The following is a 26,196-nucleotide window of genomic DNA, read 5'->3' as shown; positions in this document are numbered from 1 at the left end:
GCTCGAATATTTTCAATTTATGATGAGTCTATCAGGACATAATCCCATCATAAGTTGAGGAGCACCCCTACTGCTCTGACAGTTTCCTGTTTAAAGTTGCAAACTCCCCAGCAGGGGAGTCTCCTCAGTAAAATGCAGACGGTTTAATAAAATAATGGGTGTCTAGAGCATAGGAGAGACTCAGTAAGTGACAGTTAACATTATTCTACCTGGAACTTCGTCTGCTTGGACCCCCTCCCCCCCACATCAAGAGTATCTCCCACCTGGGAAGTTTCGGCAGCCTCCGGCAGAGCAGCCCCTCACCCAGCGGCCTTCGTTCACTGACACTGTCCAGGTCTGGAGTTTGTCAGACTCCAGGGCATCGGCTGTGAGGTTGCAGATCTCCAGCTTTGTGAAATGGTAGATGAAATCATCATATGACATCCTAAGAGGTTGGAAGAAGAAAGAGACCCATAGAGTAGCAGGTGGGGAGAGGCTGGAAAAAAGGAAACCAGGGCTGACAAAGTGCAGTAAAATAGTTAGGGAACTTGGTCAAGGTCCCAGGAAGAGGATCCTATCCTTCCCTTTTAGGGTAAATACTGTCACTTCTAATGTGTCTACCCTACACTATTATCCCGTCCAGTGATGACTCAAAAATAACCCAGGCATGGAAAGACAAATATTACATGTCTCACTCATATGTGGGAGCTAAAAAAAAAAAATAGATCTCTTGGGGAGGGAAGGAGGATGGGGTAGGATGAAGCGAAGTTAGATAATGGGTACAAAACTGCAGTTAGATAGGAGAAATGAGTTTCAGTATCTCATAGTACAGTAGGAAAATTATAATTAACAATAATTTATTGTATATTTCAAAATAGCTAGAAGAGAAGAACTGTAATGTTCTCAATACAAAGGAAAGATAAATACTTGAGGTGATGAATATCTCAAGTACCCCGATTTGATCATTATATATTGTATGATGTATCAAAATATCTCATGTACCCCCAAATATGTACAACTATGATATATCAATTAAAAAAAACCTTCCCTCAGTATTGCAGTAATATATTTTTTTGGCTATAGTGTCAAAAAAGTTAATAGAAAAAACCCTTATTTTCCCAAATGGAGCTAAGAAAAAGAGAACTATTTTTTTTTTAAATATTGGTTACAGGGCTTATATCTCATTTTCTTTCTTTCTTTCCTTGTTTTTTAGAAATAAGGGTCTTGCTATATTTCCCAGCTGGACTCAAAACTCCTGGGCTCTCGTGATCCTCCTGCCTCAGCCTTTTAAGTAGCTGGGACTTCAGAAGTGCACCACCATGCCTGGCCATGTATCTTGTTTTCTAAGTGACTGCTGTCCACTATTCTACTGCTTAAGCTTTATTACCATCACTGATTTCAGAAAACAAATTTGCTTGTAATGAGAAAATCTCTGTTACACATTTACCTGTTAGTTTATTTCCATACTTTTTTTTGAGACAGAGATTCACTCTGTTGCTCTGGGTAGAGTGCCATGGCATTATAGGTCCCAGCAACTTCAAACTCTTGGGTTCAAGGGATCCTCTTGTTTCAGCCTCCTGAGCAGCGGGGACTACAGGTGCCTGTCACAATGCCCTGCTAGTTATTTTTTCTATTTTTTTTTTTTTTTTGTAGAAACAGAGTCTCACTTTATGGCCCTCGGTAGAGTGCCGTGGCCTCACACAGCTCACAGCAACCTCCAACTCCTGGGCTTAAGTGATTCTCTTGCCTCAGCCTCCCGAGTAGCTGGGACTACAGGCACCCGCCACAACGCCCGGCTATTTTTTGGTTGCAGTTTGGCCAGGGCCAGGTTTGAACCCATCACCCTCGGTATATGGGGCCGGCCCCTACCGACTGAGCCACAGGCGCCGCCCTATTTTTTCTATTTTTAATATAGATGGGGTCTCACTCTTGCTCAGGCTGGTCTCTATCTCCTGAGCTCAGGCAATCCGCCCACCTCAGCTTCCCAGAGTGCTAAGATTGCAGGTGTGAGCCACCATACCCAACCTCCAAATTTATTCTAAATATAAATATGACTCATGCTACAAAATATGAAGGAATCTAAAGAAGAGGAAAACTAAGAAACTCAGAAACTGTTATGAAGTTTGGAGTCCACGTTGTATGAGAAATTTGACAAATGTAACACAACTTTCTTAACTACCATACTTAAAAGCTTTCTAGGATTATTATTTATTTTATTGGGGCGGCACCTGTGGCTCAAAGGAGTAAGGCACCAGCCCCATATGCCAGAGGTGGTGGGTTCAAACCCAGCCCCGGCCAAAAAAAAAAAATTATTTATTTTATTTAATTATTTATTTATTTATTTTTATTAAATCATAGCTGTGTGCATTAATGCAATCATGGGGCACCATACATTGGTTTTATAGACCGTTTGACACATTTTCATCACACTGGTTAATGTAGCCTTCCTGGCATTTTCTTAGTTATTGTGTTAAGATATTTATATTCTACATTTACTAAGTTTCACATGTACCCTTGTAAGATGCACCGCAGGTGTGATCCCACCAATCACCCTCCTTCCGCCCATCCTCCCCCCTCCTTCCCCTTCCCTCTGATTATTATTTATTTTAATTGAAATACAAATAGCATAGTTATAAAAAACTAGAAACATGTAGTAAACATTTTTGTTTCTATTCATTCATTATTTACATTTTCTTCCTTTTAAAAAAATTGAAGTATAACTTATGTATAATAAAGTATACAAATCTTAAAATCTCAAACTCATGTATTCTTAATGAGAGCATTCAACAGAAATTCATGTCTTCAAAAAGTTATCGTGTGTCCCACCACTGTGCATCAGGTACAATGCTACGGAAAAAAGATATAGTTGGGAAAGGACAGCAAATTAAGCAAGCAATTTTAAGTGTGATGAGCATCAAAAACAAATTAACATCAGTCCTGAGGAAACTTAGTGGGGGGCCTTGAGAAAGTTCCCTTTAAGCTGAGACTTGGAGGCTGAGTAGAAGTGATCTAAGTGAGGTTGGCATTGGGAGCTCAGGACAAGTAGAGCTTCCTAGGCTCTGAAGAGTTGTGTTAAGGCCAGGGAGCAAATGTGGCTGGAAAAGAGTGTATGGTGGAGGGACGCAGGTGAGGCAAGAGCCACACCTGATCTGGTCCTGGCTCAGTCATTACCGTGACCTGGAGGACCTTGGTCTGGAGGAGGAGAACAGGGCCCACATCTCCCAAGGGCTGGAATCTGATAGGCCTGTCTGGGGATTGAGGTCTGGGACTTCACCTCTCTGCCCCATCCCCTGACCCTTCTGGGTCCTTCTGGGTTCTGGACTCACCAGAACTCTCCATCCTCAGTGACCTGGTGCTGCAGACGGGCCTTCTCATCTTTGTCCACAAAGCTCCAGTCCTTCCAACTGGTGGGAAAATTAAGGAATTTAGGAAGGAGCAGGAAGGGAAGGCCTGAAGTAGGTTGGGACAGAAGGTATCAAAGAAATACGAAGAATTGCAGCCATCATGAACCATCAAAATGCTGACCTGATGTTGCCCACAGAGTAAAAGCAAAAAGTAATCGTTTCCCGCCATCCTCAGCATTAAGACCAAACTCCTTAAATGGATTTATAAGGATTTGACCCATCTCCTCCCACTTTAAAGGTTAAGAGTTGGGCTCTGCAAATAGGCAACTAGGATCCCAATTTGATAATAGCACTAGCTATGTAACCTTGGGCAAGTCACTTAACTTCTGTCACATTCTATTCCCTTAACTGCAAAAGGGGAATGATTCCATCACTTACTGGGCTGTGGTGAGTAGATGAAATAGTGCATGCAAAGCTGTCAGCGGAGTGCCTGCCATATAACAAGAAATTGTCTGAGTGACTAAGAAAAAGACCAAAACATCTCCTTTCTCCTGCCAGGAAACAGCCCAGCATTGTTTTTCTAAAGGCTGAGCAGTTTTTACTCTTAAAGAGGGAGAAAATCAGGCACATTTGTGCTTCAGCCTCATGGTGGGGTGGGGGGGTGGATTGCACTAAACTGGGTTGTCTGGGGGAAGGTAAGGTCCTGAGGAAGTGCTTGAAGTCAGAAAGTACTGGAGAGGAAATGGAGATTCCTGAGTCCAGAAGGATGGCCACGGCAGGGCATCTCCTTGAGTGACCAAGGGTTAGCGGCCCGTGCAATGGAGGCATCAGAAGAAAGTGGGCTAAGGCTGGGCACCAAGCTCTGGGCACAGCAAGGAGCCCTATGCGTGACTTGGGCCAGCAGACGGGACAACAGATGGGGCACTGAGGGCCGTCCCAGGGCAGAGAGTGCAGTTCCAACCTCACTCCCTCCAGGTTACTTAGACTTTCCTTTCCTCTACTCCTCTCTCCTCTCCTTTTTCCTTTCTATTTTCTCCTTTCCCTTTTTTGAGACAACAGTCTCACTACATCACCTTGGGTAGAGTGCTGTGGCATCGCACTCACAGCAACCTCAAACTCTTGGGGCTCAAGCTATTCTCTTGCCTCAGCCTCTGGAGTAGCCAGGAGTACAGGCACCCACCACAACACCTGGGTAGTTTTAGAGACAGGGTCTCGCTCTTGCTCAGGCTGGTCTCCAAATCATGAGCTCAGGCAGTCCACCTGCCTTGGCCTCCCAGAGTGCTGGGATTACAGGTGTGAGCCATGGAGCCTGGCCTGGGTTAGCTTTTTCCATCCTTCTTGTCCCACACCAACTAGGTAAGGTGCTCCCCCTCTGTGACCCTCACCACAGCATTTGTCCCAATTATTAGTGTCTGTCTTCCCACTGGACCTTAAATCCACAGGGCCAGGGCCCTTGTGTCAGTGTTCATTTCTACATCCCAGACATAGCCTAGAGCCTGGCACAAGTCAGCACTGAGACAGGATTTGCTGCATGGAGAAGTGAAGGGGTTCATGCAAGCATCTGCAGGAGATGGTGAGGACACAGGATCAGCACCTGTCCCCATCTACCCCGGGAGGCCACTTATTGACAGTCCCTGGACCTGTCTCCTATCTAGGTCCTCACTAAACATTGGCCAAACAAAGGGATGATTGAATGAGCCAGAAATCGTCCCACACTGGGAAAGAGGTATGTAGAGGTGCAGGAGCCCAGGAGCTGCAGGGCCCATGAGGCTGGGTGTGGTCCTTCTGGGCTACTAAGTCCCGCCAGCACCCTCTAGCAATAAAAGAGGCACCCAAGGGACTGCCTACCCTTCACTAGAGGTGACCAGAAACCAGTGTTGGTGGGACCATGGAGGTTTTGTAAATGTTCTGAGCTTCCATAATAACTTATGAAGGTTTGTTAGTTTGGTTTCCCCAGTCTATTCCTTTCAGTGATAAGCAGGAAAATGCTTTCAAAGAGCTTGTGTGCCTTGTATGGGATAGCAAGGGGGAGGAAATCTTAGCAATGGCTCAGCACTCTCCAACAAAGGTCATGTTTACTCATGACAGCCCAACAAGGTAAGACTTCTTCCAATTTTACAGATAAGGCAACAGTGACTCTAACAAGGGAAGTCACTTGTCCAGACAAGACCCCTGTGTTAAGACTCTGCTCCCGCTTGGGCCTAGCCCATGCTCTCTGGAATCTTTCCTTTCCAACCAATGACCATGAGCAACCTCTCTGAGTCCCTGGTTCCCCGGCTCTTCTCCCAGCCCTTCCCCAGAACCCATACCTGAGCCCCTCTTCTCTGCAGGTGGTTGGTTTTGAGGATGATTTCACACCAAGCATTTGTCATACTCTCATTAGGACCCAACCCAGCCTGGCCCCAGGCCCTGTGGCCCCCACCTGTGGGCCCTCCTCACCTACCCATCACTCCAAGAGCCGTTCCACTCCACCTGGCCCCAGGGGTTCCGCAGCCGCACCAGCTTTACTTTCTCACCTTTGAATTGGGCCTTGGGAAGAGAAAAAGCTCTCATGCTCTGGAGCCTGTCTGCAAAGGGAATCTTCTGTCTTGCCCTGAGGGCTGGGATGGGGATGGGGAGAGAGACCTTTATGGAGGCTGGCCCTGGCTGAGACTAATTAAGAAGCACACTGGGGAACTGTAGGGGAGGGGTTCAAACATTTGCACCTAGTCTGCAGGAGTTAGGGCTTGGCCATCTCCTTGCCATCTGTCTTCTAAGAAGTGATTTTTCCCAGAGGACATTCTGGCCATTATAAACTTTCAGAAAGGAGGTGGGGATGTACAGTAGGGCTCCCATAGCACATTAGGTGTCTGTATGAATGGGAAAAGAAGGTCCCTTCTGGCCAAGGAGCTACAGACAAATGCTGTCTCTACATGGACCAATTAGAAAAACGTGCCCCTTCCTCCAGTCTGCTGCAGTGGGCTAAGGCAGACAATTGCCCCTCTCTGCCCATGTCTTTGTTCAGGGCACAACCTGGCAGGACCCAGGAAAGTTCAGAAGTCCCAGAAGGAGCCAAACTATACAGCTGGCCCTTCAGTATGCATGAGCTCCATGTAAGGATTCAACCAACTGCAGAAAATATTTGAAAAAGTGAATGATAATATAACCCCCAACAGAGTGCAACTATTTATGCAACATTTGTATTGTGTTAGGCATTACAGGTAATAAACAGATGATTTAAAATATGCAGGAGGATGTGCATAGGTTATATCAAATACTGTGCCATTTTTTAGAAGAACTTGAGTATCTAGAGATTTTGGTATCCACAGGAATCCTGCAACCAACCCTCCCAAGGACACAGAAGGATGACTATAACTGAATGTGAGAGAACAGAAAACTCAAGAAGCCATGAGACCAGCTTTGTAAAAGCAAAGTGATATATTTCTATTTGTTTTTCAGAAATGTTGGGAAAATTGCTATCTTCAGCACTAAAAGCAAAGATAAACCTAGTAGCACCTCTGGCAAGATCCATCTCCACCAGTTTTCACAGGGGTTCCCACCAACACCCTCAACTCCCAGGCACTTGGCTTGGACTTGAGCTGAATCCCCTGATTAGAAGTGAGCTCTGCAGGTGGTGAAGGTGCCCCCAAAGGTAAGCCACGACTTCAGGACATTAACCCAAGTAGGTCCCCACACCTCATCAAGCCCCACCAGCTCACCTCTTCCAGCCCAGTGACCGAGTAGGCATGACCTTTCACCAGCCCACAGGCCATTCTGGTCTCATACTGAATCGGAACAATTGTCTGTAAAGCAATAACCAGATAGCTGTTAGGGATTGGGGAGCAGAAGCTGTTGCTTGGAGACAGTTCATATTGGTTCATTTTCTGGGCTCTATTAGGACAAGACCATTCTGCTCCCTGAAAGTGTGCCTCATGATCACAAGCAGACCCTTTCTGGCCTCAGGCGAACGCATCACCCGGAGAAGGCTCTGTCCTGACCATCAGAGAACAATATGGATGCTGGGACATGGGGTAAGGGAGAGTGTCCTGCCCCTTCTTTCTAGGTCCCATAGGGTCCTTCAAAGGAAGAAAGGTGATAGTTGGAGGCTGCCCTGGACTTCAGGGTCCCCCTTCCCCTGAGACCATGTAGGGTTGATTATTCCTGGAAGGAAAAGGGGTTGAGAAAAGGGATTAGATAAAACATACAGGTCTAACCTTTTTCTTTACACCCCCTCACCTCCTCCACATCCACCTAGAACATAATATTCAAGGAATCAAGAGTCACATCATCCAGGCAGAGAATTCTGAGGAGGCCCAAGAAGACCCTTGTTCAGACATGACTGTGCCTATAGGTCCAGGGGTAACTCATTAATTTGCAGACATTTCCATGTTGCAGTCATAGGGGATCCTTGGCTGACAGGTGGGATCACCAAAGCCCACTGAGTCCTAGAAAGGCTCTACATAGCTTCAGTTTGCCTGATAACATAAGAGATTTGGGGGTGGGTGGGTAGAAAGAGACTCTGTTGCCCCAGGCTAGAGCGCTATGGCGTCAGCCTCGCTCATAGCAACCTCAAACTTCAAACTCCTCAATTCAAGCAATCCTCCTGCCTCAGCCTCTTAAGTAGCTGGGACTATAGGTGCACACCACAACACCTGGATAATTTTCCTATTTTTAGTAGAGATGGGGTCTCTGCTCTTGGTCTGGCTGCCTTGAATTCCTAAGCTCAAGCTTTCCTCCTGCCTCAGCCTCCCAAGAGTGCTAGGATTTTACAGGTGTCAGCCATCACTCTTGGCTTATCCTAGTAGCTTTAAGACCAAGTTCCTAGAGGCTTACTGGGCCATGGAATTCCTGGAACCTCCTTCTGTGTGAGGGAAGTGGGTGGGGCCAGGCTTTTGGCACCTCAGCCTCTCCCAGATCTCAGTCCTCCGGAGCCAGACTATCCTGAATAGAAAGAGAAGGGGCAGGAGACTCGCCCATTCTCAGCTCTAGAGTTGGGCAGCTCCTCAACTCTTGACATTACCTAAGCATGTCATCTAACCCAGCAATTCCACTGCTGGGACTCTGTCCTATGGAGCTCACCATGGGTGTGCCCAGAGACATTTTTAGCATAATACCCAAAAAGAGAATAAGAAAACAACCTAACTTTCCAATAATAGGGTATTAGGTAAGTGAAATAACATGTCTACATGTTTGACTATTGTGCAGCTACTAAAATGTTACAGCAGAATACTTTTGGCACATTAAGAATATAAAACTATCTGACAAAGCAGGCTATAAACAGGTACATATAGTATGACAACATTTAAAAAATAAAAACACGGTAGATAAATATTTTGTAATTATTTTCCACATTTTGGCTACCTCTTTGTAAAATTATGCAATGAGTATTTAGTAAATAAAGGCACATTTATCTACAATTTCCCATTTTTTCTGTATGGTGACTTTGGGGGTGACTTTTTGGGACACCCTGTAGATTAGGCATGTATATAGAAAAAATCCTGGAAGAACATACACCAAATGTTAGGAGTGATTTTCTTTAGATGGGGAAAATATAGGTTAAATTTCCCTGTGTTTTTATCTATGGCTCAATTTTTTTTTTTTTTTTTTGTAGAGACAGAGTCTCACTTTATGGCCCTCGGTAGAGTGCCGTGGCCTCACACAGCTCACAGTAACCTCCAACTCCTGGGCTTAAGCGATTCTCTTGCCTCAGCCTCCCGAGCAGCTGGGACTACAGGCGCCCGCCACAACGCCCGGCTATTTTTTGGTTGCAGTTTGGCCGGGGCCGGGTTTGAACCCGCCACCCTCGGTATATGGGGCTGGCGCCTTACCGACTGAGCCACAGGCGCCACCCTATGGCTCAATTTTTTTTTTTTTTTTTTGAGACAGAGTCTCACTTTTTTGCCCTGGGTTGGGTGCCATGGCATAACTGCTCACAGCAACCTCAAATTCTTGGGCTTAAGCGAGTCTCCTGCCTCAGCCTCCCAAGTAGCTGGGACCACAGGTGCCTACCACAATGCCTGGCTGTTCTTTGTTGTTGTTGTTGTTGCAGTTGTCATTGCCGTTTTAGCTGGCTGGGGCCAAATTCGAACCCGCCACCCTTGGTATATGGGGCCGGCGCCCTACCCAGTGAGCCACAGGAGTTGCCCTGGCTCGGTATTCTATAGTAAACATGTGTTACTTCTGAAAGTATGGGAAATAAACTCTTTCTTTTTTCACTAGTATAGTGAACAAAGGGCAGAGATTTTGCTTTGTTAGATGAGTACCTGGTACACAGTAAGAGCTCAAAAGTAAGTGTTGAATGAATAAATGAATAAATTAGAAGAGAAAAAATATATAGTTTTTGAGACAGAGTCTCACTATGTCACCCTTGGTAGAGCGCCATGGCGTCACAGCTCACAGCAACCTCAAACTCTTGGGCTTAAGCAATTCTCTTGCCTCAGCCTCCCAAGTAGCTGGGACTACAGGCACCTGTCACAGCACCTGGCTATTTTTTTTTTTTGTAGTTGTCGTTGTTTAGCAGGCGCAGGCCGGGTTCCAACCCACCTACCTTGGGGTATGTGGCTGGCGCCCTAACCACTGAGCTATGAGCGTGGAGCCAGAGAAAAAATATATTTCTTTTCTTTGGTTATTGGCCGGGGCTGGGTTTGAACCCGCCACCTCTGGTATATGGGACCGGTGCCTACTCCTTGAGCCACAGGCGCCGCCTGAGAAAAAATATTTTTAAATAAATTAAGTCTTGCTCTCATATTTCTGTGAATTCATTATCAGAGAAACTGCCAGGGCAATGGAATATGAAGAAACTGTCACAGAGATTCCCTCCAAATCCTGGGTCTTCAACCTTCTTTAGGAGCCTTGAAACAAGCAAGTTATTCTATTCCAGACCCTTGGAAGGCCCCCAGGTGGGGGTCTGTGGGTGAGGCCTTGGCTGCTGAGGGGAGTCTGACACACAACAGGGCCAGGTCATGAAGGTTGGAGGATGGTCAGTGTTGACAGTTGGAGGTGTACACACCCGGGTCGGTCTGTCATCTGAGCCTCTGGGGTCGAGGTCTGAGTCCCTGAGCAGCGAGTTATCCATATTCCTCACCATCCGTGCAATCAACTCCCCCATGTTCAGACCAGAAGGAGAGGTTCCATAGGTCATGTTCGTGCCATCCTGAGGCCCGACAGGGAAGGTAGGGGACAACCCAAGAGAGGGAGAGAGAGCAAACAAAGGAGGGTAGAAAGGGAAGGAGAAAAAGGGAGGGGACAGACAAAAGAAAAGAGGAGAGATCAATAGAGCACGAATGGAGAAAAGATGGAGAAAAGTGACACAAAAAAAATGTTTATCCATGGTGTTGCTTGTTAACTGATCTTCCAAGCTTTCCTATCCATTGGGAGTGCTGGGAGAGGAGGGAACAGGAATTTGGCTTGGGCCCCTTTCTCCACAATGGAGATTGCCAAGACTATTCTACCTGAGCAACCCTCAGGGAAGGCGTGTCTCCTGATACTCAGAGCCCTGGTCACCATTGGCCTTATCTTTAGCCTTGGCTCCTGTCAGTTCATACCACCTTGTCAGTTCTGAGAAGGGGACTGCAGGCAGAGCTTCTCCCAGGTAACGACAACACAAAGTCCATGTCCCAAGATGTGGTCAAAGCCCAATGACTGGAAGGCTTTCTAAGGGAAAAGGTGGGCTCAGGTCCATAGTCAAGCTTATGGCCAGCTTAATGGGGGCATTCTGGGACTGAGGGGCACCGACAAGCAAGGCCTCCAACATAGGCCTTTGGACCTATTGCCACCTGAAGTCCAGGGTGTAACCAATTTCTTTATTGAAAGTCCCCAAGAACTATTCTCTCCTTTGAAGACTGAGAAATTCAAAGTCCAGAGCCAGTTACTGCTTCCTAGAGCAAAACATTCACTCTGTTCCACAGAAGGAAGCTCTATGCTGCCATTCACTGGGGAAATGCTCCCCAGTCCATGGCTGCTTCCTGCCCTGCACCCCACACCCCAGACTTACATCAATGGAGCAGCCCATGAGGGAGCCTCTCTCGATGGCTTTCTTCATGATCTTGTACATTTCTCTGGGGGCATCTCTGATTTCAAAAAACTCTGTCACCCCTCCTGTGAAGTCTTCCATGGCCTCTGTGGTATTCCCACCTTTCAGAGCTTCATAGGAACCATGGAGCCTTGGAGAGAGGATAAAGACCAATCTGGGGTCACAGAGTTCCAGGAAACATAACCCAGAACTTTACTCTTGGGTCCTGTGATAGTGTTTTAATTCCCCATCACCTCCGTAAGCTAAAGGGATGGGTAGAATGATTCCCTTTCTTCGTAATGAAGAAACTGAGCTCAGGAGGCTAAGTGATGCCCCCATTCCCTCCTACCAAGGCCACAGAGAGCCACGAGCCCTGGGATTGAAATCTAACTGTTCCTACTTCCTGATCGTTCTCTTTCTACCATATCCTGAGCCTTGAGGCAGGACTGCAGGAAAGCGATTAGCAGCTGTGTGACGCTTCAAGTTAAGAGACAATGTGGTTGAGCCAGACAAGACCCTGGGGTCTGAGCTCCAGAGACACAATGCTCCAGTCCAACATATGCAATGCCACCATGAAGGCAGAATCAACGAGCTCACTATGGCAAGCTGAAGCTAACGATTTCCTACACAAAGTGTTCATTTCTACTCTCAAGCTTAGTATTTTTAGTTAGAGCTCTTGTTGCCCGGAACTGATCTTCTCTGACTTTGGAACGCAGCTGAACACCCACACATACACCTGTGCGTGTACACGGCCACTATGCGTCTTCCTGTGAGTGAGCCCTTGGCAGGACATTGCCGTCCACCTCCTCACCTCTAGGCCTGCCTCACAGTCTAAAGTGTTGCCTTACTTAGCATAAGCCTTCTCCAGCAGAGCACTCCAGAACTCATTGCGGTGGTTGGATTTGGTGAAAACCAGTTGATTGTTGTACGTTGGCAAACAGTCATCAATAACCACGTCCACCCAGTCTCCGTAGCGCCAGAACTGCAGAAACACCAGGCAGAGTCACATCCTCACATTACCATTAGGAAACATGTCTTTCCTCTCTCATTCCTCCGGGGTTTCTCGAATCCCTCAAAAGTATCAATTCCTAAGCACTGCATCTTGGTGCTTATTCATCCCATTCTGAGTTTGGGGTGTGTGAGGTTTTTGAGAGCAGGAAGTGAGTTCTGTGCCACTTTGTCCCTTCCACAGAGTCCAGCCCAGGGCTAGGTAAAGTAGGTGCCCCGTAAACATGGTAGGACTTGTGATTTTCATTCCCCTGCCCAGGAGATCTGGGGCAGGGCCCGGGTATCAGTGTTTCTAGGTGTCCCAGATGATTCTAGTGTGTAGCCAGGATTGGGAACTACTGGTCTAAGTGAGGGTGCCTCATTGATTTATGTATTTCCTGAGAACAGGGTGAAGAAGGATTGAAATGGAGGAAAGTGACCCAGAATATACTGTGGCTATAGAAAAAACATTGTCCAGTTATTTCATTTCAGGATGTTGTTCTTTTTTGAACAAGTCAGTTTGAACCAAAGGCGGCCAGATGTACTTAAATCTTTTTTCCAAGGGCACTTTCTCCCTCACTGAAAAGAGCACAGAAATCTATCTGACCTTTGGATTTATAGGCCTTTAGATAAAAGACCCATCAAATATCAGAGGGAAACTAGCAGTCTGATGGCACAGGGAAGAAACAGAATTCTGCACCTGGCTGCCTTGCTCATGTTCCAAAGGCAGCAAAGTGCAGAGCCTAAGCCTGCAGAATGTCCTTTTCTGAGGGATTCGATGCTGAAGCATCAGACCAGCAGGTACATCAGTGGATGACTGGGGTGTCCCGGATGTTAGGGAGCCTTCATGTCTTCTGTTAACCAATTCCTCAGAATCTGAGAACCTACTAGGTCCTTGTATATAGATTTCACTTTGGTTCTGGTCCAGCACCAGGATTCAGCTCTACGTCAAAATGATCTGGGCCCAGAAAGTTCTCAATGGCTGAAGTGGTTTGAACCAAGAAGCTCAGGACTGAGCCTAAGCCAGAAGGCCAATCCCCAGATTAACCAGACTTTTCTTCCAGGGCCTAGAAGAAGTAAGTGACAGACATGGTATAAATCCATCTTAAAAAGAAAGAAGTACCCAGGAACTATAACAGATAGCCCAGGGTTCCTGTACAACCCAAAGGGCCCTCAGCTCCCAGTGCTGACAACTGTAGGGCCCTACTTGGAAAGGGCTGCAGGCAATGACACAGTAGTCAGATAGCTGGAGAGGCGAAAATAGACCCACAGGCCAGCACACAGGATGTCTTCCTGCCCTTCTGAGACAGAGCCCAGATGGCTGGGGGAGGGGGAGCAGGAGAAGGGCTAGGGAGGCAGAGGGATAAACAACTGCCTCCTCACAGGCTTGAAGCCTTCAGGTAGTCACTGCCCACGGCATGGCTGGGGGCGTGGATGGAATCTTTTCTGTAATCTCTGAGAAGTTGAGGGCCAGAGCCCAGCAGTGGGTGGGCCACAGCTGGTCCTCTCAGCTACACTCCCATTACCTCACCTGGAAGTGGAAGATCCCTGCATAGTTTTCCACAAAACTTTGATCATGGGGTATGACCCGGAAAAGGAGCCGCTTGTTCAGGGTCAGGCAGGCGATGGCTGCGAGAAACCAGCAGTCCCCTGCAGGCAAACAGAAAAAGACCCGATGCAGTGCCTCTCTGAAGCATCTTCGTGCTCACTGTCCTATTTCTAGACTTGAGCTCACAGAGGTGTCAACACAGGGAAGGAGACTGTGACAGGAATTCCTTGCCAATATCATCAACAGGGTGTCTTATTCCCTTGTGTCTGGATGTTCTCCTAAAAGCTATAGGCATTGCTTTCATCTGATGTATAAACGCCCTTCTTTTTGGACCTCAATGGAGAGAGAGCAGTGGGTGATCACGACTGGGTTGTCCTTTCTGACAGGTATAGGAAATCCGCCCTGTCTTGTACCTTTGCAAGGTGGGTCCATTTCCCCTTTTGACCTCAGTGAAGACTGCGCATCAGAAAACCATCGACCAAGCAGATCTGTGCTGTAAGGAAGCCAGATGGGCGGCTGCCCTGGAATGTGTCTTTAGGGGACACTAAGACACTGCTGGCAATGGAATGAAACAGGAGCATTTTCTTATTTCCCAGAGCTCCTATAGGGGACACTGAGACATTGCTGGCAATGGGCTCGGTGCCCATAGCACAGTGGTTACGGTGCCTGCCACATGCACCCAGGGTGGGGAGTTTGAACGTGGTCCGGGCCAGCTAAACGATAATGACAACTGCAACAAAAAAATAGCCGGGTGTTGTGGCGGGCGCCTGTAGTCCCAGCTACTTGGGAGGCTGAGGCAAGAGTGAATCACTTAAGCCCAAGAGTTGGAGGTTGCTGTGAGCTGGGACACCATGGTACTCTGCCAAGGGCAACATAGTGAGACTCAAAAAAAAAAAAAAAAAGAAAGAAAGAAAAAGACATTGCTGGCGATGGAATGGATTGGGAGCATTTTCTCATTTCCCGGAGCTCTTCATTGATAGAGGACTGCATGCAGTCGGAGGTAACACTTTGCTCTGTGTGCGCACACACGAGTGTGCATGGGTCAGTGCCTGGGGGTATACCTGTACACTGACGGTCACAGAGAAGCTTCCAAAGAGGACCGGTTAAGTTAAACACAACACTGAGAGTGCAGAGGGCAGGCTGAGCACTGTCTGCAGCCACCCTCCCCTTCCCCTCTTGGGAAGCCAATCTCTCCTTGGAAACACTGTATTGGTTGGAAGGCCCAGGTTATTAGTGTGCCCAGGGCCGTGCAGGCAGCCTTCCCTCAGCTGGAGGAACCCAGATACCTGATTTTGCCTTAGCCTTTCCTTTGGGAGCCAAATAAGCCAAGTTTCTTCCATGTGGTCTTGAGTGCCCTTTACCCTCAAGTTTTATTTTGTGTCTGTTGACCTTCTCTTCAATTTTACTTCATGGAGCTTGTTCACACTAAAGATAGTACTTCCTGAACAAGAGGCCATGTCAGAGGAAGATTGGATGGAATGGCCAAGCTACCCAACCACACAGAAAATCGGGTGCTCATCCGCCTGGCAAATACTGTCTTTGCTGAAGGACTGCTTTCATATGGAACTGCGCTGAACAATTTAAACAAGAGTTCAAGTCACAAGTGCACTTTTTGGTAATGCATTCTGTACACATATGTGGAGTCTACGGGCTCAAGCCATGGAGCTCCCTTCTAAGAAAGACAGGTACAGCTAAAAGCAGGGCTTTCGTTGTGCTGAGTGGGGCATGCAAGTGTCCTTGAGACCCTAGAGGAGAGGCAACCAAGTGTGGCACAGGCAAAGTGCCAGCAAGAAGTGAGAGGAAGCCAAGGGATCACCAGCACATAGACCAGGGAGCATGAAGTAATTTATAAAAAACCGCCCAAAGTTTCATTAAAGCAACAACAGACTTTTGTCCCTTAACCTCCTGGGAAGAGATCACACCTTTCAGTCACCCCTTGATCACCTGGCAGGATATGAGCTGAAATACTTTCCTCACCTAGTTCTCCTTGACAGATGTCGGTTCTGTTGGCTCCACCAATGATAAATCGGGGATTCTCGCAAATTTCCTGTGAAACAAAGAGAAAAGGACCAGGTAATAATAATAATAGTAACTATTATTAATTGAGTTCCATTATGTAGTGTTGTCACCACGTATCAGGCTCTTTACCCGTCACTCAGTTAAGCTTCCCACACAGCCCTGGGCACTGCATGCTGTCACTCTTACTTTTCAGATAAAAAACCCGAGGCTTCTCAGGCTGAGAAATGTCTCCAAGAACACACAGCTAGTAAGTGGCAGAAGCCAGAATCATGCTTCCTTTTCACGTTGTCCCATGCTGCTCCCCACGCTGTCAGACTATTTGAGTAGAGATGCCCCTTAAGAGTTAGGGCAGTGTCCTTCCTGTCACAGCTTTGGCAAAGTGACTGCCGAAAGAACGGCTCTTGCTTGTTCTATGCCCGGAGAAAAAAAATGTTAGAAGGAAAATAAGGATCTCTCTCCCCAAGTTACGGCAACATAGATACTTAGAGTCAGTATAGGTCTCAGGGTCCGTGGGATTTGAACGCCGGAAGCAGCGAGCAGAGCGGTGTGAGCGACACAGCCTCCCCAAGTGTTGGAGACACACCTCCCGCCCTGGCGCTGGCAGCTTTCCGGTCCAGGTCCTGCAGATGACGTGCCGTCCAACTGAGGCCAGCAGAGGGCGCTCCTGTTTCTGTTTGGATGTGCCTTCCACTTGGTCTAAAGAACTTTTTAAGTTTTTTGTTTTTTTTTTTTGTGGAGACAGAGTCTCACTGTACCGCCCTCCGGTAGAGTGCCGTGGCGTCACACGGCTCACAGCAACCTCTAACTCTTGGGTTTACGCGATTCTCTTGACTCAGCCTCCCGAGCAGCTGGGACTACAGGCGCCCGCCACAACGCCCGGCTATTTTTGTTGTTGTTGTTGTTGTTGCAGTTTGGCCGGGGCTGGGTTTGAACCCGCCACTCTCGGAATGTGGGGCCGGCGCCCTACTCACTGAGACACAGGCGCGAACTTTTTAAGTTTTTTTTTTTTTTTGAGACAGAGCCTCAAGCTGTCACCTTCCATAGAGTACGTGGCATCACAGCTCACAGCAACCTCCAATTCCTGGGCTCAAGCGATACTCCTACCTTTGCTTCCCAAGTAGCTGGGACTACAGGCGCCCACCAACCCAGCTATTTTTTGGTTGCAGCCATCATTGTTGTTTGGCAGGCCTGGGCTGGATTTGAACCTGCCAGCTCCGGTGTATGTGGCTGGCGCCTTAGCCACTTGAGCCACAGGCACGGAGCCAAAATTTTTAAGTTTTAAGATAATCATAGATTCCAGGTTTTGGTTTTAATACCATTCTTCACAGCTTCAAGAACCTTTGTTATCCTGTGACATGGTGCATGCATTTCTCTCTCCCTCCCTCTTCCCCTCTCACGGTCCAAGTGAAAGGAAGCTCCTGCACACAGGGATCTATCCTTCCTAGATGGAAAGTCTTGCTTATCCCACACCACAGCTGGCCTCCAGCACCACAGCCGGGCTCCCATCTGAAACTCCAAACACTACAGGAGGATAAACCCAAACCAATCTTTTTAAAAAAGGTTACTAGTTGGGGAGCAAAACAAGATGGCAGAAATAAGGATGAAAGAATAACTTTGAATTAACTGTTTGAGGATAGTTTTGACTCAGGAATCATGACATAATTAAAAGCTGAAATTAAATAAAAAATAATTTATTTTATTTATTAATTTTTAAGACAGAGTCTCACTTTGTTGCTCCTGGTAAAGGGCTGTGGCATCATAACTCACAGCAACCTCAGACTCTTGGGCTCAAGAGATCCTCTGGTCTCAGCCTCCTGAGTAGCTGGGACTACAGTACCCACCACAACACCCAGCTATTTTTAGAGACAAGGTGTGGAACCTGTGAGCTCAGGCAATCCACCTGCTTTGGGCTCCCAAGTGTTGGGATTACAGTCATGAGCCATCACGCCCGGTCAATAAAAAATAATTGCGGGTGGCGCCTGTGGCTCAAGGAGTAGGGCACCAGTCCCATATGCCAGAGGTGGTGGGTTCAAACCCAGCCCCAGCCAAAAAAAAATAAATAAAAAATAAAAAATAATTGAAAAAGCAATCTGTAAAAGCTGAAAGCAAACTGAAGCAAAGGAACCTAACTAGCATATCAAATTGGTGGCACACACAAAAAATTATTTCAAGTGACTTAAAACCCAACCTTCTGGCTGTTTATACTCTTTGGGACATACCCTAAGGACAAAACCCAAAACCACAAAGAAATATGAGCCATTGGGCGGCGCTCATAGCTCAGTGATTAGGGCACCAGCCACATACACCCAGGCTGGTGGGTTCAAACCCAGCCCAGGCCTGCTAGACAGCAATGACAACTGCAACCAAAAAATAGCTCAGCGTTGTGGCGGGCACCTGTAGTCCCAGCTACTTGGGAGGCTGAGGCAAGAGAATTGCTTACACCTAAGAGTTTGAGGTTGCTGTGAGCTGTGACACCACAGCACTCTACCGAGGGTGACAGTGAGACTCTGTCTCAAAAACAAAAAAAAGAGAAAGAAATACAAGCCATAAGAAATAATATTATTTAAAAAATTTGACACGTGTACTGTAGGATGAAGCACATAAGAACTTATGTTAATGCTATTAAGAACCAGGATGTTTTAGTATAAGAGGAAAAGTCCCAGCACAGTGGTTCACACCTGGGATCCAAAGCAAGAGGATTGTTTGAGGTCAGAAGTTGGAGACCAGCCTAAGCAAGAGTGAGACCCTGTCTTTACTAAACACGGGAAAAAATTAGCTAGGCGTGGTGATGCACACCTGTAGCCCCAGCCCAGCTACTCAGGAGGGTGAGGCAGGAGAATTGTTTGAGCCCAGGAGTTTGAGGTTGTTGTGAGCTACAATGCCACTGTACTCTAGCTGGGGTGACAGAGTGAGACTCAGTCTCAAAAAAAGAAAAAAAGAAAGAAAGAAAGAAAAGAAAATTATAAAATAAAATAACTAAAACAACAGCCCTACAATATTAAAGTTGAATTGTATATGTAAACACAACTTACGATTTATTTTTGTTTCTCTAAAAACAAGAAATTTTACCTCTGAACTAAAAAAACTGGAAACACTAACAACCTAGTAGTAAAGAGGACATCAACATCCAGATTGCCATCTTTATTTATTTTTTGAGACAGAGCCTTGCTCTGTTGCCCAGCTTTCATATGTATCTCAAGAATGGAAGAAAAAGTATCCAATGTACTCAGCCCTACTATGAAACTAACTTATGGCTTTCATATGAAAGCACTTGACAAATTTCAACACCTGTTCATGATAAAAAAAAAAAACAACCAAAAAACCTCTCAGCTATCTAGGAATAGAGAATTTCTTCAACTTGGTAAAGAACATCCACTTCTGAAAAGAACAATAGCTTTCTTCATACTTAATGATGAGAAACTAGATGCTTTCCCCCTAAGATCAGATGAGATTTTCCTTCTTGCCGCTCCTCTCCAGACTCATACAGGAAGTCCTAGCTAGATAATGCAGTAAGACAAGAAAAGGAAACCAAAGACATAAAGATTGGAAATGAAGAAATAAATTGTCTTTATTCACATGATTGTTATATAGAAATAAGAAACAAATGACAAAAGGCCCCACTAGAAATTAATACGTGAATATATCTCAGCTATAAGATTCAAGGTTAGTATATGAAGTTCAACTGCTTTTCTTTATACTAGCAATGAACAACTGGAATTGGAAATTAAAAAAAAATTCCATTTATATTAGCACACCAATAAAGCTGAGAAATACTTTGGTATAAGTCAGTATGAACTCATATTTAGCTTAATATAGATACAGATGATTATATCCGAGAGAGATTATCACACTCCAGTAGCAATGATCACACCTAGCAACCAGACCTTAGTTTCTAATACCATCTTCCATTAAAAGGAATCAGTGCTTTTTGGAGAAATGACTGCTTCCAGGATTGGGGCAAAAGACATACATTATGATCCTGGAGCTTCTTGTAATGTCAGAAAGTAAGAAAGTGCTTAAGGAATAAAACCCTTACAGCAGTAGGACCAGGTTAAATAGACACAGGAGCCAACTGAGATCTCCCAGAGACTAAAGCTGGAACAATCTGAACAACAGATATAAAACAGGACGGATTATAACACAAAATAAAAAATAAATGTTGATGAGCCCATATTGATTATAAATAAGTGATTGAACAAATGCACAGGGAGACTAGATGCAGCTTCCATGCATAATTATTTTTTATTTTTTTATTTTTTTGGTTTTTGGCCAAGGCTGGGTTTGAACCCGCCACCTCCGGCATATGGGACCAGCGCCCTACTCCTTGAGCCACAGGCGCCACCCGTGCATAATTATTTTTACTAATTTATGTATGCTCTGCTCTCAAGGTAGGGAGTATAACTCCCCCTTCCTTAAGTGTGTGTTTACACTTAGCACCTTGTTTCCAAACAATATGGTATGGAAAAGAGGAGAACATAACTTTACAGCAGAGAAAACTAAAAAACACTATTTAAGCCAGGTATGAAGGTCAACATCAAGAATGATAAGGCATGAGTCTAGTCTGTGCTCTGATATACAATGTGATGAAAATGACACCTCTACGTCTGTGGACTTCCTCCCCCAAACCCATCAGCCCATAGGGAGGAAAACAGCAGGCAAATGCCGATACGGGACATATTACAAAATAACTGACCAGTACTCTTCAGAATTGTGAGGGAAATTTCCTCATCAAAAGCTAGGAAAGTTTGAGAGGTTGTCAAAGCCAAGGGGGCTAAGGAGAGATGACTACTAAACATGATATTGACTCTTGGGTGGGATGTTGGAACAGAGAAAAAGGACATTAGTTAAAGACTAAGAAAATCCGATTAAAGTATAGAGTTCAGTTAATACTGATATATCAATATTGATAAATGAAATCAATAGGGAAAACTGGGGGCAAGGCATATGGGAACTCTATTGTCTTCACAGGGTTTCTGTAAATCTAAAACTGTTCTACAGTTAAAAGTTTATTTAAAATAGGTATAAACAGTTTGAATATTTTGTCGTACATGCCAGTGGATCATCTTGCAGATCTATTGGGCTGCACACACACCTGCCTCGGAGTCCAATAAGTTAGAGTTCTTGCCAGCTCTAAACGCAGTGAACCCTACTGGGGTTAGAGGCTCCTCCATGAAGAAAGAAAGGTCTTGTCTTACCCTCCCCCAAGCACTTTGACCTACTCGTGCTGACACAAATGGGCTCCTCAGTTGCAACACAAGGTAGCCTGGAGCAAAAGCTGCTTCCCTCTGTAAGGAGTCTGGCTTGTCAGCACAGACATTTTTATGAAATACTAATGAGCCAGACCTAGGTGAAAGGTCAAGAAGGCAAGTCTCCAGCCCCCATATCTTTATTGTTCACTACTTTTCACTCTCCCTGCAACTGTGAGCCTTAGTATTCTTAACCACTCTACTCTCTCCCTCCCTAAACACCTGCTCTCAGAAAGTGACATGATAATCAATGGTAAGTTATAATCTCACAATGGATTTAAATCAGTGCATTAGCTCTTTTAAAAATATTTACAATTTCAGGGACCTATAAAGTGTTATAACAATCTCTAGTTCAGGAATCTAGTTTCAGGAGGAAGCAGGAAGATATTTTTTGTTTGTTTTTTTGAGACAGTTTCATTATGTCACCCTCGGTAGAGTGCTGTGGCGTCACAGCTCACAGCAACCTCAAACTCTTGGGCTTAAGCAATTCTCTTGCCTCAGCCTCCCAAGTAGCTGTACAGGCACCCGCCACAATGCCCAGCTATTTTTTGTTGCAGTTGTCATTGTTGTTTAGCAGGCCCTGCCGGTTCCAACTCACCAACTTCGGTGTATGTGGCTGGCACCATAATCCCTGTGCTACTGAGGGCCGAGCCACAGGAAGATATTTTGGGGGCACACCCATAAATACCTTGATAAGCCCCCTGTGCAGGGTGGGAATCCATGGCCTCAGGCTCTGGGCCACTTGACTTCGTGTTCCCCAAGACTGGCTTGTGAAGCCTGCCCACTTCCATTCCTACCTTTGGCCTTTTCCATGTGATGGCCTTCATCTTGGTTTTCTGGCTCAGCTCATGGGAGCCCAGGGCCTGAATACCTGCTGGGAACACGCGATCTTCAAAGAGGCACTTCTGAGCCAGACACCGTTGTCTGAGAAGGACAAAATCCTGCCCCTCGAACTTGAGGGGCTGTGTGATGGTGCCCTCTCCGTTCCTCCTGTCCCGCTCTCGGATCACGCGGTCACAGAAGAACGCTGGCAGCAGGTAGGGCATGGTGATGGCTCAGGGAGTGGAGCTGGGCTTTCCCTGTGGCCTCTTTCCCACTGCACCCTCAGCCCAGTCCTAATCCTCCTGTGAATGGCCCCGACCCCATATAGCTCCTCCACCCTCAGCAGCGTGATGCAAATGAACACAGGCCAGAGAAAGGCCCCGCTCAGAGTCAGCAGCTTTGCTGGAGGCCCCTGAGCTCACAGTCTAGGGGCGACACCATAAGAGGGAGCCAGGAAGGGAACAGAGAGTGGCAGGGGACAGCCTCAGGACAGAGCAGGCTGTGGACCTTTAGGGCAACTTCATTAGCCTTGCTGGGATTTTTTTCTTTAAAAGGCGAAAATATAATTACAGAATGGCTTACCCCGCCTCAACAAAAGGCATTCATGCGGGGTCAGTGGGCTATCGCATGGGGCCTTCTAAACATGCTTACACTAATCTTACACAGGCTGCTGATCGCAGAGGAGGAATCTGCTTCGAGCCATTGTCTGAAGGTAATGAAGCCTTCCTACTCCTGCTATCCATTCCCCCTCCTCTCCAAGGACCTTGACTAGCCATTTAGGGCCTCTAATCAGCAAGAAGTATCCAGAGAGGAGGTAACTCCATCTCAGATGAAAGTCCCTGTCGGAGCAGCCCTGGTGGCCGCGGACAGACATCCAGTGTACAAATTCAGGACCTTCGGAGCAGAGAATGTGATGAATGGGGAAGGTGGATAAATATGTGCTGGAATTATATTCTTGAGAAAGCCCGGCTTTTCCAACATTTCTCTGTGTTTCAGTAGGCAATTCTAATGTGATGGCAGGGGAGTCTAAGTGTGGAAACTCAGGTCTGGCAGTTTGCCTGCTAGGAGGACGCCCAGTCTCCCTGTCTGCTCACTGGTACATGTTGGCCATTGTCTATTCTCTGTTTCTCAAAGTGTGGTCTTTGTACTATGTGCCTCAGAATCACATGGGATGTAAGTTCACAATGCAGAGTCCCCAGGCCCACCCCAGACCTGAGGATTCAGATACTTTTGGTAGGAGCCTGGGACTCTGCGTTTTAAATAGGCTCACTAGGAAATTCTTATGTCCTCTAAAGTTTGAAACCATGACTTTAGTATTACAGGATACTAAAATAGCTCAACATAATTTTTGAAGTCAATTCTTTCATAAAATAGTTTTATTCTTCTGGTGGGCAATGGTGCCTCACACCTGAAATCCTAGCCCTCTGGGAGGTGGAGGTAGGAGGATCACTTGAACTTAGGAGTTCGAAATGAGCCTGAGCAAGAGCAAGGCTCTATCTCTACTAAAAATAGAAAAATTAGCCAGACATGATGGTGGGCACCTGTAGTCCTAGCTACTAGGAGGCCAAAGCAGGAGGATTACTTGAGCCCAGGAGTTTGAGGTTGCTATGAGATTGCACTCTAGCCCAGGTGGCAGGGTGAGTCTCTGTCTCAAAAAAAAAAAAAAGAAAAAGAAAAAAAGGGCAGCGCCTGTGGCTCAGTGGGTAGGGCGCTGGCTCCATATACCGAGGATGGTGGGTTCAAACCCGGCCCCGGCCAAACTGCAACAAAAAAATAGCCGGGCGTTGTGGCAGGTGCCAGTAGTCCCAGCTACTTGGGAGGCTGAGGCAGGAGAATCACCTAAGCCCAAGAGCTGGAGGTTGCTGTGAGCTGTGACACCAGAGCAGTCTACCAAGGGTGACAAAGTGAGACTCTGTCTCTAAAAAAGAAAAAAAAGAATAGTTTTACTTTTATCCAACTTATACATGGACAAAGTTTTTAAAAATCAAATAATACAAAAGGTCCATTAAACAATCAAAGCCTCATGCCCTTCCTCTCACTACCTGCAAATCTCTCCTTAGAGGCAGCCACTTTTAATTCTTTTAGCTGTTTCATTGTATTTACCTCTATATTTCTAATACTTGTATTGTTCCTTTTAGAGAAAAAAAATTTTTTTGAGTCAGAATTTTACTAGGTCGCCCTTGGTAGAGTGCTATGGCGTCACAGCTCACAGCATCCTCCAACTCTTGGGCTTAAAAGATTCTCTTGCCTCAGCCTCCCAAGGAGATGGGACTAGAGGCGCCTGCCACAATGCCCAGCTATTTTTTGGTTGTAGTTGTCATTGTTGTTTAGCAGGCCTGGGCCAGGCTTGAGCCCTCCACCTTGGTGTATGTGGCCGGCACCTTACTCACTGAGCTATGGGCACTGAACCATATTGTTTCTTTTAAATTTGTTATCTTTAGAGAGTGCCAGTAGAATTCTCATTTTGTGAATCAGATTTAAGCTTTTTTTTTCTAGTGACCTCTGAACTCTTTATTGGCATAAGGGCACGCTGCTCTACTGCCTCAGTGTCTCAGAACTTTGGTGTCCTTGGTCTCAGACACCACTTTGCCGTCCACTATCCTGCGGTGGTGGTCTTTTGGATGGTTTGCATGGAGTTGCTGCTGTCCAGGGCATCACCAAGGTTGAAGTCCTCCCCGTCTTCTAGCAGGTGGCGATCTCAGCCTCTAGCTTGACCTGATATTCCGCAGTACCTCATTCTCCTGGGCCTGGCACTGCCCCTCTGCCCGGGTCTGTGCCAGCTCTGACTCCAAATGCAGCAGGACCCCATTGAGTTGCTCCATCTGTGTGGTGTAGCAGGCCTCCACCTCCTCCAGACTGTCCTCCAACCTGGACTTCTGATTTCTCATGGAGTCCAGTTCGATCTCCAAGGACTGGACTGTATGCGTCAGCTCTGTGAGCATTGTCTCAGCAGCTCCGACCTCAGCAAACTGTGAGGTGACCACTGAGGTGCTCTCCTTCATCTGCTGGGACCAGCTCTTGGCCAGCTCTTCTTGGTTCTTCCGAGCCAGCTCATCATACTGGGCCCGCATGTCTGCCATGATCTTGCTCAGGTCCTGGGATTTGGGAGCATCTACCTCCACAGTTAACCCAGAACTGGCGATCTGGGCTTGTAGGACTTTTACTTCCTCCTCGTGGTTCTTCTTCATGAAGAGCAGCTCCTCCTTGAGAGCCTCGATCTCTGACTCCAGCTGCAGTCGAGTGACATTGGTGTCATCAATGACCTTGTGGAGCCTATGGATGTCGCTCTCCACAGATTGTCTCATACTTGACTCTAAAGTCATCAGCAGCAAGACGGGCATTGCCAATCTGCAGAATGATGTGGGCATTGTCCACAGAATTTGCAAAGATCTGAGCCCTCAAATCCTCGATGGTCTTGAAGTAACGCACCCTGTCTCTGACCTGGGGCCCCTTCTTCTCCAGGTGTTCCCGGATTTTGCTCTCCAGCCTCTGGTTATCAGTCTCCGGGTTCCTCACTCTGTCCAGGTAGGAGGCCAGGCTGTCGTTCAGTTCTTACATAGTCTCCTTCTCGGTCTGGATGCCCCCTATTTCTGCTAGACCCCCAGCCATCCCCGTGGCCAGGCCCCCGGACCCTCAGCCACCCCAGAAGCTGGTGGAGCGGGACATGGAGATCCAGGAGCCCAAGCTCCCGGCGCCTGCATAGACACTGGCTGTGCTGCTGGTGGGCCGGACACTGTAGCTGGGCGCCTGGACTGAGCCCAGGGACTGGTAATTGCTGGAGAAAGTGGTGGAATGAGTAGTGAAGGACATGGTGTCTGAAGAGGAGAGGACAAGACTCGGGCAAGCTGGGGCTTTTTTTGGTTTGTTTTTGAGACAGAGTCTCACTTTGTCACCCTTGGTAGAATGTCATCAAGTTATAGCTCACAGCAAGCTCCGACTCTCAGACTCAAGTGATTCTCTTGCCTCAGCCTCCCGAGTAGCTGGGACTATAGGCGCCTGCCACAACACCTAGCTATTTTTAGAGATGGGAGTCTCGCTCTTGCTTGGGCTGTCTCAAACTCATGAGCTCAGGCAGTCTGCCCACCAGAGTGCTGGGATTACAGGTGTGAGCCACTGCACCAGGCCAAGTTTAATATACTATATTCTGCCCACCATCCTCCCAAAATAATTGTGTAATACATTTTGATAAAATAAAAATTCAGTATTTACTTCAGTGCAATTAGGTAAATATTATTCATTCTTTAGGTAAGTGGCATGCTA

At 46.6% G+C, this 26,196-nt stretch overlaps 1 protein-coding gene across 4 annotated transcripts in view; it reads right to left on the bottom strand.

The window, feature by feature from the left end:
• CAPN3 (calpain 3) overlaps positions 1-26,196 on the bottom strand; it is a 53,026-nt gene that overhangs the window by 11,030 nt on the left and 15,800 nt on the right. For 3 of the 4 annotated variants that reach the window (XM_053593628.1, XM_053593629.1, XM_053593630.1), the window contains exons 2-10: positions 15,827-15,896; positions 13,832-13,950; positions 12,162-12,295; positions 11,296-11,464; positions 10,312-10,455; positions 7,022-7,105; positions 5,767-5,852; positions 3,306-3,383; positions 264-424 (exon numbers count right to left, since the gene is read on the bottom strand). In XM_053593628.1, coding sequence (XP_053449603.1) covers positions 264-424; positions 3,306-3,383; positions 5,767-5,852; positions 7,022-7,105; positions 10,312-10,455; positions 11,296-11,464; positions 12,162-12,295; positions 13,832-13,950; positions 15,827-15,896 — 1,045 coding nt within the window. Of the gene's footprint in view, positions 1-263; positions 425-3,305; positions 3,384-5,766; positions 5,924-7,021; positions 7,106-10,311; positions 10,456-11,295; positions 11,465-12,161; positions 12,296-13,831; positions 13,951-15,826; positions 15,897-26,196 lie in introns of those variants that run through there. The other variant, XM_053593631.1, reaches the window with a different exon arrangement.

Source organism: Nycticebus coucang, chromosome 6 (genome assembly GCF_027406575.1).
Source record: "Nycticebus coucang isolate mNycCou1 chromosome 6, mNycCou1.pri, whole genome shotgun sequence".
Lineage (NCBI taxonomy): Eukaryota > Metazoa > Chordata > Mammalia > Primates > Lorisidae > Nycticebus > Nycticebus coucang.
Note: the sequence above shows the minus strand (reverse complement) of the source record. Positions and strands in the feature narration are given on the sequence as shown.